Below are 19,748 nucleotides of genomic sequence, written 5' to 3'. Positions count from 1 at the left end.
CATTATGGCTATTCGATCATACCTGTTAATTTCTGTCTGCAGTATTAATTCATCCAGATTGTTGTAAATGCTTCACACATTCAGATATAGTGCCATTAGCTTTAGCTTATTTCTGTTTTTCCCTGATGTCACCTTAGTCACTGATGCCTTATTACCTTTGTTAATCTCTCAGTCCCATCCTGGCGCTCTCTGCTTATTTTTACTCAAAACTCTACTCTGTTCTAGAGCCTTGACATTTCTCTCACTGCTTTTAAATTTACTCTTTCCTGAAGCCTCCCACCCCCCTCCCCTTCATTAGTTTAATGCCCTGTCTGCTGCCCCAGTTATTCGGTTCACCAGGGCACTGGTCCCAGCCCCGTGGAGCCCATGCCAAAGGAACAGCTCCCTCTTTCCCCAGTACTGGTGCCAGTGCCCCATAAATTGACAGCCCTTCCTCCCACACCACTCGTTGAGCCATACAGTTAAACCTCTATTCTGTTTCTCCCTATGTCAATTTGTGCGGCGTTCAGGTACCAATCCATAGATTATTACCTTTGAGGTTCCTTTTTTTAATTTGGAACCTAGCTCCTCAAACTTCCTCAGCAGAACCTCTTTCCTAGTTATACCTCTGTCTTTGGTTCCTACGTGGGCCACGACAACTGGATCCTCCCCCTCCCACTCCAAGTTCTTCTCCAGCCTCGAGGAGATCAATAGTAAAGGGCAGGCTGGAAAGTATTAACCATCAGAGGGAAAAGTCATATCATTGAAACCTGCATGTTCAGTGAATATTAGAATCAAGTGAGGATTGAAACTCTTCTCGGCCATTGTTCACTTTCAAACGAGGTTTCCATTAACTGAGATTTAATTTCTACACGCACCTCTATTGAAGCTGTGAATTAAACCTTGCAAAATTTTACTGAATAATGAAATGTTATTGAGATGTTGTCTTTATGTCAATTCAACTAACATAGAGACCACTTTCTCTCTGTTCTAATTGAAGATGTTCAACATAAACACAAGGAAACACTCCGGGTGCAAACTGAAACCTTGAGAGTGAACACTATCCTAATTAAGGAGAAGGTTAAGATTTTCCAGCTGATTGATCGATACGCTGAAGTAACGATCATTTCTACTGTTCGAGATCGGACACTTGTGGAACATGAATTGCTGGCAAGAGGCCGAGACCATGAAGAGTGGAGAGAGAAACATCTCCGGGGAGAGCTGGAAAAAATCCGAACTGATCAATTGTTCCAGAGCTGTTTTTCCCGGAGAAAATCCAAATCTGGGAGTTCAGGAGCAGTGAGCGGAGTCCCGGGGATTGGAAAAACAACAATGGTACAAAAGATTGTTCATGACTGGGCCACTGGGAAAATATACCCAAACTTTCAATTTGTTTTCAGTTTTAAATTCCGGGATTTGAACGCTATTAACTGTAGAATAAACCTGAGGAATCTGATACTGGATCTGTATCCTTACTTTGGGAATATTCTTAGGGAGCTCTGGAAGAACCCAGAGGGATTGCTGTTTATATTCGATGGTTTGGATGAATTTAAGGACAGCATCGATTTTGCTGACAATCGGAGAAATACTGATCCTCAGCACATGTGCACAGATCCTGAAGACTGGTGTGAAGTGTCTGACATTGTGTACAGTTTAATACAGCACAAGCTGCTCCCAGGATGTTCAGTGCTAGTGACCAGCCGCCCCACTGCATTACATTTATTGGAAAAGGCTGAGATCAGTGTCTGGGCTGAAATCCTGGGATTTGTTGAAGAGCGGAAGGAATTTTTCAACAAGTTTTTTGAAGCTCAGACGGTGGCAGCAGCTGTTTTCAAACACGTGGAAGAGAACGAGATCCTGTACACCATGAGCTACAACCCTTCCTACTGCTTGATACTCGGCCTCTCGCTGGGTCCCTTCTTTACACAAAGAGACAGGAATCAGCAGCGAGTTCCCAAGACCATCACCCAACTATATTCCTGCTTTATATACAACATTCTGAAAAGCCATGGCCGAGAGATTGAAAGCCCACGTGATGTGTTACTGAAGCTTGGTGAGATGGCCTTCACAGGAGTCTCCGAGAAGAAGATTGTTTTTGGAAATGGAGATTTGATTAAGTACAATCTGCAACCTTCCCAGTTCCTGTCTGGGTTCATGATGGAACTTTTGGAGAGAGATGAATCTGTCCAGAGCGTGGTGTACACGTTCCCGCACCTCACCATCCAAGAGTTTGTAGCCGCACTCGCACAATTCCTGACTCCAGATCCCGGGGACATCCTGAAACTCCTCAGAGAAGCCCACAGCAAGGAAGATGGGCGATTTGAGATATTTCTCCGTTTTGTTGCTGGTCTCTCCTCCCCACAGGCAGCTCGGCCCCTGGAGTTGTTTCTGGGTCGATTTCTTCATCAAACAACCTACCGAGTGATTGACTGGGTGAAGGAGAAGATTGAAGGACAGATTGGAGAAACAGAGAATGGAACTGGTAAAAGGAACCTCCTGAAAACATTCCACTACCTGTTTGAGTCTCAGAATAATGCACTAGCTCGGGCCACAGTGGGATCTGTGGAATCACTTACATTTCGTGGATTGACATTGACCCCGATTGACTGTGCGGTCCTGTCTCACATCATTGGATTCTGTGATACAATAAAAGAACTCGATCTAGGAGACTGCTACATTCAGTGTGAAGGACTCCAGCGGTTGGGACCCGTACTGCACAAATGCAATGTGTTGAGGTAACTGTTTATTTGTCTCTAACTGTTGGGCGATTTGAAGAACAGTCAGGGATTGTGTTGTGGCTCCGTAATGTAGGGAAACAAACAGTTCAGTTAAACCAGAGAGAATCAGATTCAACAAAAATATGACCAATAATAAGGGGCTCAGTTAGTAATTCCCTAAGGACTGGAGAAACTAAAATGGACCCTTGTGAACAAGTAGGGATTTTACAGTCTTTATCAGATCAGCAAACACAGGTCACTTCCAGTCTGATAATTTAATTAAATTAATCATATTTAATAAGCATGGCAGCAGAATGTAAACATAAAACATAATCCGGCAGTAAAGATAAAATTGATTTAAAATGTTTTCCACATCCACCATTTCAACTAGAAACAGGAAAGAAACCCGAGTTTAAATCACTAACAGTTCGATATTTACTCCAACACCGTGCAGGGTGTTTCCTGTCGAGGGGGTAGTTTCCTGGATTGGGAATATTGGGGAATCGGGAATTCTTTCAGCTGTAATTGTTTACAATTATTCACAGTCCTGAACATTGAGTAAAGATTGATATTCAGGATCTTAAACCTGCTGGTGAAAAGGTTCTAATCTAAACGGAGTGCAGACACACACCAGCCAGCGGTGGGGCCTCGCACACAGCGAGCGGCTCCTGAGTAAACCGGGGGCAGTGAATCCAGGAATTCCCCATGATCCACCCCGTGTGTGTGAGGCCCCGCTCAGGGAGGGAACTTCCAGAAATTCCGCAAAAACATTCGGGCCAGTTGCACCTGAAATATATGTAGGGCCAGTTTAATAGGTATAAAGTGAGCAGTAGTAGCTAACTCCCTGGCACCATGGGTGGGGTTCTGCTGCACAGGACGGGAGGAAAAAGAACGGGAGAGCTATAGTGATAGGGGATTCTATTGTAAGGGGAACAGATAGGAATTTCTGCGGCCGCAAACGAGACTCCAGGATGGTATGTTGGCTCTCTGGTGCAAGGGTCAAGTATGTCTCAGAGAGGCTGCAGGGCATTCTGGAGGGGTAGGAAGAACAGCCAATTGTCATGGTGAATATATGGACCAACAATATAGGTAAAAAAACGGGATGAGGCCCTAAAAGCTTAATATAGAGAGTTAGGAGGTAAATTAAAAAGTAGACCCTCAAAAGTAGTAATCTCAGGATTGCTACCAGTGCCACGTGCTAGTCAGAGTAGAAATAGAAGGATATTTCAGATGAATACGTGGCTAGAGGAATATGCAAGGGGGAGCCATTCAAATTCCTGGGACATTGGAACCGGTTCTGGGGGAGGTGGAACCAGTACAAACTGGATGGTTTGCACCTGGGCAGGAATGGGATCGATGTTCTAGGGGGAGTGTTTGCTAGTGCTGTTGGTGAGTGTTTTAACTAAAATGGCAGCGGGTTGGGAACCTGTGCAGGGAGACAGATGAAATGGAAGCAAGCATAGAAGCAAAAGACAGGAAGGAGAAAAGCAAAAGTGGAAGGCAGCGAAATCAAGAGTGTAAATCAAACAGGGCCACAGTAAATAATAATTCAAAAAGGACTAAGAGTGTTAAAAAACAAGCCTTAAGGCTTTGTGTCTGAATGCGAGGAGCATTCATAATAAGGTGGAGGAATTAGCTGCACAAATAGATGTAAACGGACATGATATAATCGGGATTACGGAGACGTGGCTGCAGGGTGACCAAGGCTGGGAATTCAACATCCAGGGTATTCAATATTCAGGAAGGACAGGCCAAAAGGAAAAGGAGGTGAGGTAGCATTTCTGGTTAAAGAGGAGATTAAAACAATAGAAAGGAAGGATATTGGCTCTGATGATGTGGAATCTGTATGGGTAGAGATGAGAAATACCAAGGGGCAGAAAAAGTTAGTGGGAGTTGTATACAGAACCCCAAACAGTAATGCTGAGATTGGGGATGGCATTAAACGGGAAATTAGAGACGTGTGCAATAAGGGCACAGAAGTTATCATGGGTGACTTTAATCTACTTATAGGTTGCACTAACCAATTAGTAACAATACTGTGGAGGAGGAATTCCTAGAGTGTATACGGGTTGGTTTCCTGGACCAATATGTCAAGGAACCGGCTGGAGATCAGGCCATCTTAGACTGGGTATTAATAATGAGAAAGAATTAATTAGCAACCCTATTGTGCGAGGCCCCTTGCGGAGGAGCGATCATTAGATGATAGAATTCTTCATTAAGATGGAGAGTGAAGTAGTTGACTCAGAGAATAGGGTGCTTATATTTTATATAAAGGAAACTATGATGGTATGAGGCACGAGTTGGCTAGGATGGATTGGGGAACGTTACTTAAGTGGTTGATGGTGGAGAGGCAATGGCAAACATTTAAAGATCACATGGATGAACTACAGAATTTGTTCATCACTGTCTGGCATAAAAATAAAACAAAAAAGTTGACGCAACCGTGGCTAACAAGGGAAATTAGCCAGAAAAATCAGCAAACTTGAGGATCGGGAGCAGTTTAGGATTCAGCAAAGGAGTTATTTTACAACTTCCAAAAAATCAGCAAACTTGAGGATCGGGAGCAGTTTAGGATTCAGCAAAGGAGTTATTTTACAACTTCCAAAAAATATATATTCCACTGAGAAGAAAAGGGTGTAAAAGAAAAGACAGCCATCCGTGGCTAAGTAAAGAAATTAAGGATAGTATTCGACTAAAAGCAAGGGCTTATAAGGTAGCCAAATCTAGTGGGAGGATAGAGGATTGGGAAAACTTTAAAAGACATCAAAAAATAACAAAAAGATTGATTAAGAAAGGGAAGATGGATTATGAAAGTAAATTAGCATAAAATATAAAAAACAGATAGTAAGAGTTTTTATAGTTATATAAAAAGAAAAAGGGTGGCTAAAGTAAATGTTGGTCCCTTAGAGGATGAGACCGGGAAATTAATGGTGGGAAATATGGACATGGCAAAGACACTGAATGAATATTTTGCATCAGTCTTTACAGTAGAAGACAGTAAGAATATCCCAACACTGGACAAACAGGAGGCTAAAGGGGGGGAGGAGCTAAACACGATCAAAATCACTAAGGAAGTGGTACTCGGTAAAATAATGGGACTCAAGGCAGATAAATCACCTGGACCTGATGGCTTACATCCTAGGGTCTTGAGGGAAGTGGCGGCAGGGATTGTGGATGCATTGATAATAATTTTCCAAAACTCCCTGGACTCAGCAAAGGTCCCGGCAGACTGGAAAATTGCTAATGTAACACTCTTATTTAAAAAGGGCAGTAGACAGAAGGCTGGAAACTATAGACCGGTTAGCCTAACATCTGCGGTAGGTAAAATTTTGGAGTCCATTGTAAGGAGACAGTAACAGGACATTTGGATAATCATCATTTAATAGGACAAAGTCAGCATGGTTTTATGAAGGGGAAGTCATGTTTGACAAATTTGCTTGAGTTCTTTGAGGAAGTAACATAGAGGGTGGATAAAGGGGAACCAGTGGACGCAGTGTATTTAGACTTCCAAAAGGCATTTGACAAGGTGCCACACAAAAGATTCTTGCTAAGCTAAAAAATCACGGGATTGGGGTAATATTCTGGCATGGATAGAGGATTGGCTATCTAACAGAAGGCAGGGAGTTGGGTTAAATGGATAATTCTCAGAATGGCAATCAGTAACTAGTGGTGCTCCGCAGGGGGCGGTGCTGGGCCCCAACTCTTTACAATCTTTTTTACCGATATGGAGGAGGGGACCGAGTGTAACATATCAAAGTTTGCAGATGATACTAAGATGGGAGGGAATGTAGTGAGTGAGGAGGACATAAAAAACCTGCAAGGGGACATAGACAGGCTAAGTAAGTGGGCAGAGATTTGGCAGATGGAATACAATACTGGAAAGTGTGAGGTTATGCACTTTGGCAGGAAAAATCGTAGAGCAAGCTATTATCTTAATGGCAAGAAATTGGAAAGTACTGAAGAACAAAGGGATCTGGGGGTCCTGGTGCACGAAACTCAAAAGATTAGTATGCAGGTGCAGCAAGTGATTAAGAAGGCCAATGGAATGTTGGCTTTCATTGCTAAGGGGATAGAATATAAAAATATGGAGGTATTGCTTCAGATGTACAAGGTATTGGCGAGACCGCACCTGGAATATTGCATACAGTTATGGTGTCCATACTTAAGAAAAGACATACTTGCTCTCGAGTCAGTACAAAGAAGGTTCACTCGGTTAATCCCGGGGATGAGGAGATAGACATATGAGGAGAGGATGAGTAGATTGGGACTCTACTCATTGGAGTTCATAAGAATGAGAGGCGATCTTATTGAAACATATGTGAAGGGGTTGGATCAGGTGGATGCGGGGAGGATGTTCCCGATGATGTGTGAAACTAGAACTAGGGGGCATAGTCTTAGAATAAGGGGCTGCTCTTTCAAAACTGAGATGAGGAGGAACTACTTCACTCAGAGGGTGGAAGGTCAATGGAATATGCTGCCTCAAAAAGCTGTAGAAGCTACATCATTACATAAATTTAAAATAGAAATAGACAGTTTCCTAGAAGTAAAGGGAATTAAGGGTTACGGGGAGCGGGCAGGGATTTGGACATGAGTCTAGTTTCGGATCGGACATGGCCCTGTGGGTAGCGGAGCGGGCCCAGGGGCCGTGTAGCCTTATCCTGCTCCTATTTCGTGTGTCTAATTCTGTTAGATTCAGGAGATGGTTCTGTGATAGTGGATTGGCGGTTAGGATCAGATCAGCCATGATCTTATTAAATGGCTCGAGGGGCCGATTGGCCTACTCCTGCTCCTATTTCTTATGTTCTTTTGTTCTTATGACAAAATGATAAATTAAGAGGGGGAAAATAGAGTATGAGAGTAACTTTTCGGGGAACATAAAAACTGATTGTAAAAGCTTCTACAGATATGTGAAGAGAAAAAGATTATTGAATCAAGCGTAGGTCCCTTGCAGTCAGAATTGGGGGGACTTATATTGGGTAAAAAAGAATGGTTGACCAATTAAATGCATAATTTGGTTCTGTCTTCACAAAGGAGGACACAGATAACCCCCCAGAGATGTCGAGGAACATAGGGTCTAATGAGAGGGAGGAACTGAATGAAAACAGTGACAGGATCTGAAAAAGTCAACATGTATTTACAAAGGGTAAATCGTGCTTGATTAATCTACTGGAATATTTTGAGGATGTAACTGGTAAAATAGATAAGTGAGAACCAGTGGATGTGGTGTATTTGGACTTTCAGAAGGCTTTCGATAAGTTCGTGTATAACAGATTAGCGTGTAAAGTTAAGGCACATGGGATTGGGGCAAGGTACTGACTTGGATAGAGCACTGGTTGGCAGACAGAAAGCAAAGTGTTGGAATAAACTGGTCTTTTTCCGAGTGGCAGGCAGTGACTAGTGGGGTACCGCAACCCCTTCGAGCCTGCTCCGCCATTCAATTGGATCATGGCTGATCATCCAAATTCAGTACCCTGTCCCTACCTTACATAAGAACATAAGAAATAGGAGCAGGGGTAGGCCAACCGGCCCCTCGAGCCTGCTCCACCATTCAATAAGATCATGGCTGATCTGATCCTAACCTCAAATCTTCTATCACCGTGCACCCACCCGAACCCATGTGATCTCCCGGGAGAGGCGAGAAACCAGATAAAGACCCAATGGCCAATTTGGGAAAAAAAATCTGGGAAATTCCTCTCTGACCCATCTAGGCGATCGAAATTCTTCCAGGAGATCACTCTATCCCTATATTTTCTACAGTACTTACCTTCTGTAAAGGCGATCTCCACCCCAGCCAGGAACAGGAATAAAACCATCTCCTGAAATCTAACACAGAATTAGAACACAGTAGGAGCAGAACCAGGCTGCACGGCCCCTGGGCCCACTCCACTACCCACAAGGCCATGACCATTCCGAACCTAGACTCATGTCCAATTTCCTGCCCACTCCCCGTAACCCTTAATTCCCTTTACTTCTTGGAAACTATCTATTTCTGTTTTAAATTTATATAATGATGTAGCTTCCACAGCTTTCTGGGGCAGCAAATTCCACAAACCTACCACCCTCTGAGTGAAGAAGTTTCTCCTCATCTCAGTTTTGAAAGAGCAGCCCCTTATTTTAAGATTATGCCCCCTAGTTCTAATTTCACCCATCATTGGGAACATCCTCACCGCATCCACCCGATCAAGCCCCTTCACAATCTTATATGTTTCAATAAGATCGCCTCTCATTCTTCTGAACACCAATGAGTAGAGTCCCAATGTACTCAACCTCTCCTCATATGACCACCCCCTCATCCCCGGGATTAACCGAGTCAACCTTCTTTGTACTGACTCGAGAGCAAGTATGTCTTTTCTTAAGTATGGACACCAAAACTGTATGCAGTATTCCAGGTGCGGTCTCACCAGTACCTTGTACAACTGCAGCAATACCTCCCTGTTTTTATATTCCATCCACCTAGCAATAAAAGCCAACATTCCATTGGCCTTCTTGATCACTTGCTGCACCTGCATACTAACTTTTTGAGTTTCGTGCACCAGGACCCCCAGATCCCTTTGTACTGCAGTACTTTCCCGTTTCTTGCCATTAAGATAATAACTTACTCTATGATTTTTCCTGCCAAAGTGCATAACCTCACACTTTCCAGTATTGTATTCCATCTGCCAAATCTCTGCCAACTTACTTAGCCAGTCTATGTCCCTTTGCAGGTTTTTTATGTCCTCCTCACTCACTACTTTCCATCCCATCTTTGTATCATCTGCAAACTTTAACATGTTGCACTCGGTCCCCTCCTCCAAATCGTTAATATAGATTGTAAAGTGTTGGGGACCCCTGTGGAACACCACTAGTTACTGATTGCCTGTCCGAGAATGAATCATTTATCCCAGCTCTCTGCCTTCTGTCAGATAGCAAAGAGTTGGAATAAATGGGTCTTTTTCTGAGTGGCAGGCAGTGACTGGTGGGGTACTCCGGGGATCGATGCTAGGATCCCAGCTATTCACAATATACATTAATGATCTAGACGAGGCAATTAGAAGTCATATCTTCAAGTTTGCAGGTGACACAAAGCTGGGTGCGCGTGTGTATGCTTTGAGGAAGATGCCGAGAAACTCCAGTTTGATTTGGACAGGCTGGGTGATTGGGTGGTTGCATTGCAGATGCAGTATAATGTGGATAAATGCGAGGTTATCCACTTTGCTGGCAAAAACAAAAAGGCAGTTTATTATTTGAAAGGCAATAGATTGGGAGAAGGGGATGTGCAACGAGACCTGGGTGTCCTTGTGCACCAGTCGCTGAAGGTAAGCATGCAGGTGCAGCAGGCGGTTAAGAAGGCAATTTGTATGTTAGCCTTCATAGCGAGAGGGTTCGAGTACAGGAAGAAGGATGACTTGCTGCAGTTGTAGAGGGCCTTGGTGAGACCACACCTTAAGTAATGTGTGCAGTTTTGGTCGCCTTATCTGAGGAAGGATGTTCTTGCCATGGAGGGAGTGCAGCGAAGATTCACCAGACTGATACCTGGGATGGCAGGAATGATGTATGAAGAGAGATTGGGTCGATTGGGCTTGTATTCGCTAGAGTTTAGAAGAATGAGAGGGGATATCATTGAAACTTATAAAATTTTAACAGGACTAGACAGACTAGATGGAGGAAGGATGTTCCCGATGGTGGGTACGTCCAGAACCAAGGGTCACAGACTAAGGATACGGGGTAAGCCATTTATGGCTGAGATGGGGAGGAATTTCTTCACCCAGAGGGTGGTGAACCTGTGGAATTCTCTACCACAGAAGGCAGTTGAAGTCAATTCTTTAACTGTATTCAAGAAGGAGTTAGATATATTCCTTAAGTCTAAAGGGATCAAGGGATATGGGGAGAAAGCAGGGAAAGGGTACTGAGTTTGGATGATCAGCTATGATCTCATTAAATGGCGGAGCAGGCTCGAGCGTCTGAATGGCCTACTCCTGCTCCTATCTTCTATGTTTCTATGTTCCTGTGACTCCCCTCCCCTATCAACTTGGAGCACAGGGACATTTAAAACTTGTAACGGGGCAAATTAAACTCTATTGCTGCTATTGACTAACATTCATTATAAGCCCTCTGAATCCCACAGCTACCTGGAATACAGTTCCTCCCACCTCACTTTCTGTAAGGACGCTGGCCCATTCTCCCAGTTTTTCTGACGATACTATGTTCCATAGTATTGAATCCGACGTATCATCCTTGGTCCTCAACCGAGAATACCTCTCTACCGTGGTTGACATGGCTCTTGACCGTGTCCATTCTGTTTCATGCACTTCCACTCTCACCCCTTCCCATGACACCCGAAACCACGATAGGCTTCTCCTTGTCTTCACCTTTCACCCCACTGGCCTCCGCATTCAACGGATCATCCTCCGCTATTTCTGCCACATCCAGCGTGATCCCACCAGCAAACACATCTTCCCCTCACCTCCCCTTTCAGCATTCGGAAGGGGTCGCTTCCTGCACGACACCCTGGATCACTCCTCAATCACCCCCAACAACCCTTCCCCTTTGCCCGGCGCCTTCCCATGCAAGTGCAGGAAATGCAACACGTGCCCTTTTACCTCCTCCCTTCCTACTGTCCAGGGCCCCAAACACCCCTTCCAGGTGAAACAGTGATGTACTTGTTGTACTTGCAATTTAGTATATGGTATGCGCTGCTCACGCTGCAGTCTCCTCTACATTGGGGAGACCAAACGGAGATTGGGCGACTGCTTTGCGGAACACCTCTGCTCAGACCGTAAGTCTGACCCCGAGCTTCTGGTCGCCTGTCACTTGAAGTCTCTGCTCCACTCCCACTCTGATCTCTCCGTTCTCGGCCTCTTACAGTCTTCCAACAATGTTCATCATAAGATCGAGGAACAGTATCTCATCTTTCAATTAGGCACTTTACAGCAGAAATGAGACAAGTTTCTGCCAACATGCCATGGCCGGTCACTGAGCTCCAGGAGGGTAATACTGTGAGGGTAATTCCCAGTGTGGGCGAGCTGTCAACCCGCCGCCACGCGCTTTTCACAAATGTCGGGTCTGTCAGCGCTAAGCAGACCCGACACGTAGCGGCAGGAGAGGCAATTCAGGTCATTATGACCTTGTTAACAAAGGATTAACAACTATTATCAGCTCAGCTTCAGAGTTTTCCAGTTCACCCATGTGGTCCACGCTGCTCGGGGATCACGTCAGGTAAGCAGGGCAGGAGTTGAATGGCCATGGAATCATTTCATTACTTGACAGCTGGAAATGTGCTATAAAAGATCCCATCACACAGCTGTTCACTTTTCAAGCAAAGAGGCTGTTGCTTTCTGCATTTGGAAGACAGATTTAACTTTATGCAGGTTGCATGTGCTTGGAGCAAACTCTCTATCCAGTGTCACCTCATTGGAACAACCTCTCTCACCATTGACAGATTGCTTCTGACGTCTCAAATTCACCTGCCATCTATGACATCAGCATGGGTATGGTTTATACTGACTCACCTTGGGCCTCAGAATCCCACCACCATCAGCCCCAACACCCGCAGCACCAGTCATACCAGCAGCACCAACAACAACACCAACCTTCTCCGCAACTCCTGATGCTGCACAGCACAGAGGGCATCAACACCCGACCACATTGCTGACCGGGTCGCCAGAGATGGCCTCACCATGGCCAGAATTTCTTCACTTGACGCTGCATGCCCTGGATGACACATGATGCGCCAGGTTAACACCAGCCCACACCAATAACACAAAGCATCCCTACAATGCCCAAACCATTCCTGTCACACTCATCAACATTGCAAGGGGTTCCGTTATGTCTCACCATTCACTGCAACTCACTAAGCCACTTCGAAACGTGCACACAATTATGTCCAGGAACGGAAAGTGTTGAAAATAAAGATTTCAATGTTAGACACCATATTAAAAGAAACCTCGCATGAACATGGGCTAAAACACACAATTGCCTACCCTTGTGTGTTGTTAGTTGGTATGATTGGACTAGGTTGAGGGTGAGTGTGAGGGGTGGCGAGTGAGATGGGGATGTGATAATATAGATAGAGATGGGTGGATGTGCAAGGTAAGTTGGTGAGAGTAAAAATGTGCAGGAGTAGGGTAGGGAAGGCAGAGTGATGGGGATGTGATAATATAGAGGGAGATGGGGGAGGTGCAAGGTAAGTTGGTGTGAGTAAGGATGTTCAGGAGTAGGGTAGGGAAGGCAGAGTGATGGGGATGTGATCAGAGGCACAGCCGGATGAGGTGAAGTGTGGCTTTGCAGTAAAGTTTTGTGATCTACTCAAACCATTGAAAGGTTTGTGTCACTGCAGGCTGGTCCTCCCGACGACATCCCTGCTTGAGACCCACTGTGCAATGTGCAACCAGGCTGTGTGGGTCTCTTCCACCCCTTCGAAGTGACGAGAAACTCCCTGCGGGCTGTGGCTCCCTCCATAATCATCGAGAGGGAGTTCTGGGAGAGCCTGGGTGCAGCCGAGCTCCTCTGTGCAGATGTTGTCAGTGTTTGTAGAACCTCAATACTGTAGAACACTGAGAGCACAATAGGCAAAGTCAATGTGTGTGTCTTCAAATGAGGTCACCAAACGCGCTTCCTGCAATTCCCCAGAGCGAGGCCGCGAACCCCGGCCCAACCCGACCCCGGCCGCACCAGACACTCCCCCGAACACGACACCGCCCCCCCGACCCCGGCCATCCCCTGACCCCGACCCTCCCCTGACCCCGACCCGACCCTCCCCCGACCTCGACCCCGCCCCCGACGCTCCCATGACCCCGATCCGACCCTGGCCTCGCCCGACCCGGCCCCAGCCCCACCTGACCCTCCCCTGGCACCGGCCCCCCGACCCCGGCCCCCCGAACCGGCCCCACCCAACCCTCCCCCGACCCAGACACCGACCTCCCTCGCCCCTCCCTCGACCCTCCACCGACCCCGACCTCCTCCGACCCCCAACTGACCCCGGCACCACCCGACCGCCACAGACCTCGGATCCCCAACCCTCCACCGACCCCAGCCTCACCCGAACCACCCAGGTGGGAAATCGCGGGGGAAACAGGATAATTAATGTCCTGAAGCACTTTCAGTGATTGCTGTAATAACCCAGAGAGAAAAATATGTCAGATCCGGGCTATGATTCAGTTTGTTTCTCTCTCTATTTGTGTTTAGACTGAGTGGCAATAAACTGGGAGATTCAGGAGTGAAACGACTGTCTGCAGCTCTGAAGAACCCGGACTGTAAAATACAGACACTGCAGTAAGTACCAGACTGTGTGAGATTGTGTTTGTAATAACTGGATGTCTGACACTGAACTTTATTATTAGAATCAGTAATAGTGTTATTAATAAACTCTGGGGATTTACTCTGATTCCTGTTATTTCTTTCTCTGATCCCCAGGCTGGATTCTGTCGGTCTCACATATTCTTGTGCCAAGGATCTCACCTCCGCTCTCAGTACAAACCGCTCACTGACGGATCTGAACCTGAGTTATAATAAACTGGGAGATTCAGGAGTGAAACTATTGTCTGTGGCTCTGAGGAACACGGACTGTAAAATACAGAAACTGGGGTAAGTTCCAGACTGTGTGAGATTATGCTTATAATAACTGGATGTTGGACACTGAACATTATTTGTATCAATAATAGTGTTATTAATAAACGCTGGGGATTGACTCTGAATCCTTTTATTTCTCTCTCTGATCCCCAGTCTGGATGGTGTGGGTCTCACAGATTCTTGTGCCGAGGATTTCGCCTCTGCATCCAACCCCGGCCCCATCCCGATCCTCCACCGACCCCAACCTCCGGCGAACCTCCAACGTCCCCGGCCCCATCCCGACCCTCATCGCCCCCAACCCTCCCCTGACCCCACCCGAACCCGACCTCCCACGACCCTCCACCGAGTCCGACCTCCCCCGACCCTCCACCAAACCCGACCCCACCTGACCCTCCACCGACCACGACCTCCCCTGAAACTCCCCCATACCCGACCCCACCTGACCCCGACCTCACCCGACCCTCCACTGACCCCGACCCCGACCTCCTCCGACACTCCACCGACCCCGACCTCCACCGACCCTGATGCCACCCGACCCCGACCTCCCCCGACCTTCTCCCGACCCCGACCCCACCCTATCCTCCAGAGACCCCGACCTCCCCCGACCCTCCACCGACCCCAGCCCCACTTGACCCTCCTCCGACCCCGACCCAACCTCCCATGACACTCCACCGACCCCGACATGCCCCGACCCTCCACCAATCCCACCATCCCCGACCCTCCACCGACTCCGACCCCACCTGACACTCCTCAGAACCCGAAACTACACTGACCCCGGCCCCGACCTCCCCGGACCTGCCACCAAACCCGAACCCACCCAACCCCGACCTCCCCCGACCATCCACCGACCGCAACCACACACTACCCTCCACCGAACCCGACCCCCCCGACCCTCCACCGACCCCGGACCCACCCAAACCCGAACTCCCCCGACCCTCCAGCGGCCCCAACCTCCCCGGACCCTAACACTCCCCCGTCCCCACCCGACCCTCCACCGTCCACAACATCCCCCGTTCCGACCCCAACCCCAGCTGACCCCGACCCCACCCGACCCTCCACCAACCCCGGCCCCAACCGACACTCCACTGACCACGGCCCCACCCAACCTTCCACCCGCCACCGGACCCACCCGACCCGACCACGGCCCCACCCGACCCTCCACTGGCCCCGGCCCCACTCGAACCTCCACTGAACCTGGCCCCACCTGACCCTCCACTGAACCTGGCCCCACCCGACCCTCCACCGACCCCGTCCCCCCCGACCAGAGCCCCACACAACCCCGACGTTCCCCGACCCGCAACCGACCACACCCGATCCCGGCCTCCCCTGACCTTTCACCAACCCCGACCTCCCCGACCCTCCCCCTACCCTGACCCCACCCGAAACCAACCTCCCCCGACCCGCCACCGACACCGACCCCACCCCACCCTCCACATACCCTGGCCTCACCAGACCTGACCCTCCACTGGCCCCGACACCACCCGACCCTCCACCAACCCCGACCACACCCGACCCTCCACCGACACCGGCCCCGCCCGACCCTCCACCGACCCCGAACCCACCCGGCCCTGACAACGACCTACCCGACACCCCACCAACCCCGACCTCCCCCGACCCACCGCTGACCCTCTCCCCACCTGACCATCCCCTGACCCCGACCCCACCCGACATCGGCCACGACCCCACCCGCCCCTCCACTGACCCTGGCCCCACCCGGCCCTCCACTGACCCCATCCGACCTTCCACTGACACCGGCCCCACCTGACCCTCGCCCGAACCTCCCCTGACCCCGGCCCAACCCGACCCTCCACCGAACCCACCCAACCTTCCACCGACCCCGGCCACACCTGACCCTCCACTGTCCCCACCCGACCCCCCCCCAACCTCGGCCCAACCCTAAAATCCACCGACCCTGGCCCCACCCGACCCTCCACTGACCCCAGCCCCACCCGATCCTCCACCGATCACGGCCCCACCTGACACTCCACTGACCCCGACCCCATCTGACCTTCCACTGACCCCGGCCCCACCCGACCCTCCATTGAACCCGGCCCCCACCCAATCCTCCACCTACCCCGAACCTCCACCGACCCCGACACCAGCCGACCCCGGCACCACCCGACCCTCCACCGACCCCTGCCCCACACGACCCACATGCAACCCCGGCCTCACCCGACCCCCACCGAACCTGGCCCCACCCGACACTCCACCAACCCCGACCTCAGCCGACCCTGACCCCACCCGACCCTCCACCAACCCCGGCCCCACCCGACACTCCACCAACCCCGGCCCCATCCAACATTCCACTGACCCCGGCCCCACCCGACCCTCCACCGACCCCCGCCCCACCCGACCCTCCACCGACCTCACCTTATTAATAAACTCTGGGGATTTCCTCTGATTCCTGTTATTTCTTTCTCTGATCCCCAGGCTGTGCGGTGTCGGTCTCACAGATTCTTGTGCTGAGGGTCTCACCTCCGCTCTCAGTGCAAACCACTCACTGACGCATCTGGATCTGAGCAGCAGTGAAATGGGCGATAATAACCTGGGAGATTCAGGAGTGAAACAATTGTCTGCGGCTCTGAGGAACCCGGACTGTAAAATACAGAAACTGGGGTAAGTACCAGACTGTGTGAGATTGTGTTTATAATAACTGGGTGTCTGACACTGAACATAATTATTAGTATCAGTAATAGTGTTATTAATAAACTCTGGGGATTTTCTCTGAGTCCTGTTATTTCTCTCTGATCCCCAGGCTGTGTGGTGTCGGTCTCACAGATTCTTGTGCCGGGGATCTCGCCTCTGTTCTCAGTACAAACCGCTCACTGACTGATTTGGACCTGAGTTATAATAAACTGGGAGATTCAGGAGTGAAACTACTGTCTGTGGCTCTGAGGACCCCGGAGTGTAAAATACAGAAACTGGGGTAAGTACCAGATTGTGTGAGATTGTGTTTTTAATAACCGGATGTCTGACACTGAACATTATTATGAGTATCAGTAATAATGTTATTAATAATCTCTGGGGATTTACTCTGATTCCTGTTATTTCTCTCTCTGATCCCCAGGCTATGGGATGTCGGTCTCACAGATTCTTGTGTTGAGGATCTCGCCTCCGCTCTCAGTACAAACCGCTCACTGATGGATCTGAACCTGGGTTATAATAAACTGGGAGATTCAGGTGTGAAAATACTGTCTGCTGCTCTGAGGAACCCGGACTGTAAAATACAGAAACTGGAGTAAGTACCAGACTGTGTGAGCTTGTGTTTATAATAGCTGGATATCTGACACTGAACATTATTATTCGTATCAGTAATAATGTTGTTAATAAACTCTGATGATTTGCTCTGATTCCTGTTATTTCTCTCTCTGATCCCCAGGCTATGGGATGTCGGTCTCACAGATTCTTGTGCCGAGGATCTCGCCTTCGCTCTCAGTTCAAACCGCTCACTGATGGATCTGAACCTGGGTTATAATAAACTGGGAGATTCAGGAGTGAAACTACTGTCTGCGGCTCTAAGGAACCCAGACTGTAAAATACAGAAACTGGAGTAAGTACCAGATTGTGTGAGATTCTGTTTATAATAACTGGATGTCTGACACTGAACATTATTGTTAGTATCAGTAATAGTGTTATTAGTAAACTCTGGGGATTGACACTGATTCCTGTTATTTCTCTTTGACCCCCAGACTACAGGCTGTCGGTCTCACAGATTCTTGTGCCGAGGATCTCGCCTCCGCTCTCAGTACAATCCAGTCACTGACGGATCTGGACCTGGGATCAAACTACTTCACAGACCGATCTGTCCCCGCTTTCCGCCACCTCATATGCACCCGCGGGAGTCTGGAGTGGATCCGGTGAGTGCTTGTGTTAAAGTTTAATGTAATAATTAAAATATCAATGGGATTCAGTCACTTTTCTGGATAATTTTGTCTGTAATTATTATTGAAATATTAACCCCAATCTCGCGGTTATTTACACTTGTTCAATCTGTTTATTTCCTGTTTAATCTTTAATCTGTTTCAGGCTGGGGAATCAGTTCAGTTCATCCGGAAAACAACAGCTGGAGTTACTGCAGGGAACAAGATCCGGACTGAGAGTGATTGTGTGACCATTCCAAGTGATGACGTCACTGCTCCCATTGTGTGACCATTCCAAGTGATGACATCACTGCTCCCATTGTGTGACCATTCCAAGTGATGATGTCACTGCTCCCATTGTGTGAACATTCCAAGTGATGACGTCACTGCTCCCATTGTGTGACCATTCCAAGTGATGACGTCACTGCTCCCATTGTGTGAACATTCCAAGTGATGACGTCACTGCTCCCATTGTGTGACCATTCCAAGTGATGACATCACTGCTCCCATTGTGTGACCATTCCAAGTGATGACATCACTGCTCCCATTGTGTGACCATTTCCGGCTGTTGATTTTATTTTAATTAAATTAAGGGTTTCCAGCTCGAGCTGATCGCGTCATCTCCCATTGTGAGGTCAGAGGCCCAGCCACAGAGTCACGTGACTCAGCCGCTCCCAGGCTGCACCCCTTTCAAAATGGATGTGAAAGTTTCTGCAAATTGCAGAATCTGTGAGTGTGTCTGTGTGAGTGGGTGTCTGTGTTTCTGCAAATTGCATAGTCTGTGAGTGTGTCTGTGTGTGAGTGGGTGTCTGTGTTTCTTCAAATTGCATAGTCTGTGAGTGTGTCTGTGTGAGTGGGTGTCTGTGTTTCTGCAAATTGCATAGTCTGTGAGTGTGTCTGTGTGTGAGTGGGTGTCTGTGTTTCTGCAAATTGCAGAGTCTGTGTGAATGTGTCTGTATGTGAGTGAGTGTATGCAAATTGCAGAGTCTGTGTGAGTGTGTGTGTATGTGAGTGGGTGTCTGTGTGTCTGCAAATTGCAGAGTCTGTGTGAATGTGTCTGTATGTGAGTGAGTGTATGGAAATTGCAGGGTATGTGTGAGTGTGTCTGTATGTGAGTGGGTGACTGTGTGTCTGCAAATTGCAGAGTGTGTGTGAGTGTGTGTGTATGTGAGTGGGTGTCTGTGTGTCTGCAAATTGCAGAGTCTGTGTGAGTGTGTCTGTATGTGAGTGGGTGTCTGTGTTTCTGCAAATTGCAGAGTCTGTGTGAGTGTCTGTATGTGAGTGGGTGTCTGTGTTTCTGCAAATTGCAGAGTCTGTGTGAGTGTGTCTGTATGTGAGTGGGTGTCTGTGTTTCTGCAAATTGCAGAGTCTGTGTGAGTGTGTCTGTGTGTGAGTGGGTGTCTGTGTGTCTGTAAATTGTAGAATCTGTGAGTGTGTGTGTATGTGAGTGGGTGTCTGTGTGTCTGTAAATTGCAGAGTCTGTGTAAGTGTGTCTGTATGTGAGTGGGTGTCTGTGTGTCTGTAAATTGTAGAGTCTGTCTGAGTGTGTCTGTATGTGAGTGAGTGTCTGTGTGTCTGCAAATTGCAGAGTCTGTGTGAGTGTGTCTGTATGTGAGTGGGTGTCTGTGTGTCTGCAAATTGCAGA

The 19,748-nt window shown here is 48.3% G+C and overlaps 1 protein-coding gene across 1 annotated transcript in view; it reads left to right on the top strand.

Annotated features, from left to right (window-relative positions):
- The window catches only part of LOC147084478 (NACHT, LRR and PYD domains-containing protein 3-like), a 114,478-nt gene extending 95,768 nt beyond the window's left edge, over nt 1-18,710 (top strand). The window contains exons 8-16 of the mRNA XM_085979494.1: nt 980-2,714; nt 13,860-13,946; nt 14,088-14,258; nt 16,674-16,859; nt 16,999-17,169; nt 17,311-17,481; nt 17,623-17,793; nt 17,933-18,100; nt 18,270-18,710. Of these exons, the coding sequence (XP_085835620.1) occupies nt 980-2,714; nt 13,860-13,946; nt 14,088-14,258; nt 16,674-16,859; nt 16,999-17,169; nt 17,311-17,481; nt 17,623-17,793; nt 17,933-18,100; nt 18,270-18,354 (2,945 nt within the window). The 3' untranslated portion in view covers nt 18,355-18,710. The remainder of the gene's footprint in view (nt 1-979; nt 2,715-13,859; nt 13,947-14,087; nt 14,259-16,673; nt 16,860-16,998; nt 17,170-17,310; nt 17,482-17,622; nt 17,794-17,932; nt 18,101-18,269) is intronic.
- Nucleotides 18,711-19,748: the final 1,038 nt, after the last annotated feature.

This window comes from Somniosus microcephalus, unplaced genomic scaffold (genome assembly GCF_052327205.1).
Source record: "Somniosus microcephalus isolate GS21.2 unplaced genomic scaffold, FLI_Smic_1.0 unresolved_chr9, whole genome shotgun sequence".
NCBI classification, from domain to species: Eukaryota; Metazoa; Chordata; class Chondrichthyes; order Squaliformes; family Somniosidae; genus Somniosus; species Somniosus microcephalus.
Note: the sequence above shows the minus strand (reverse complement) of the source record. Positions and strands in the feature narration are given on the sequence as shown.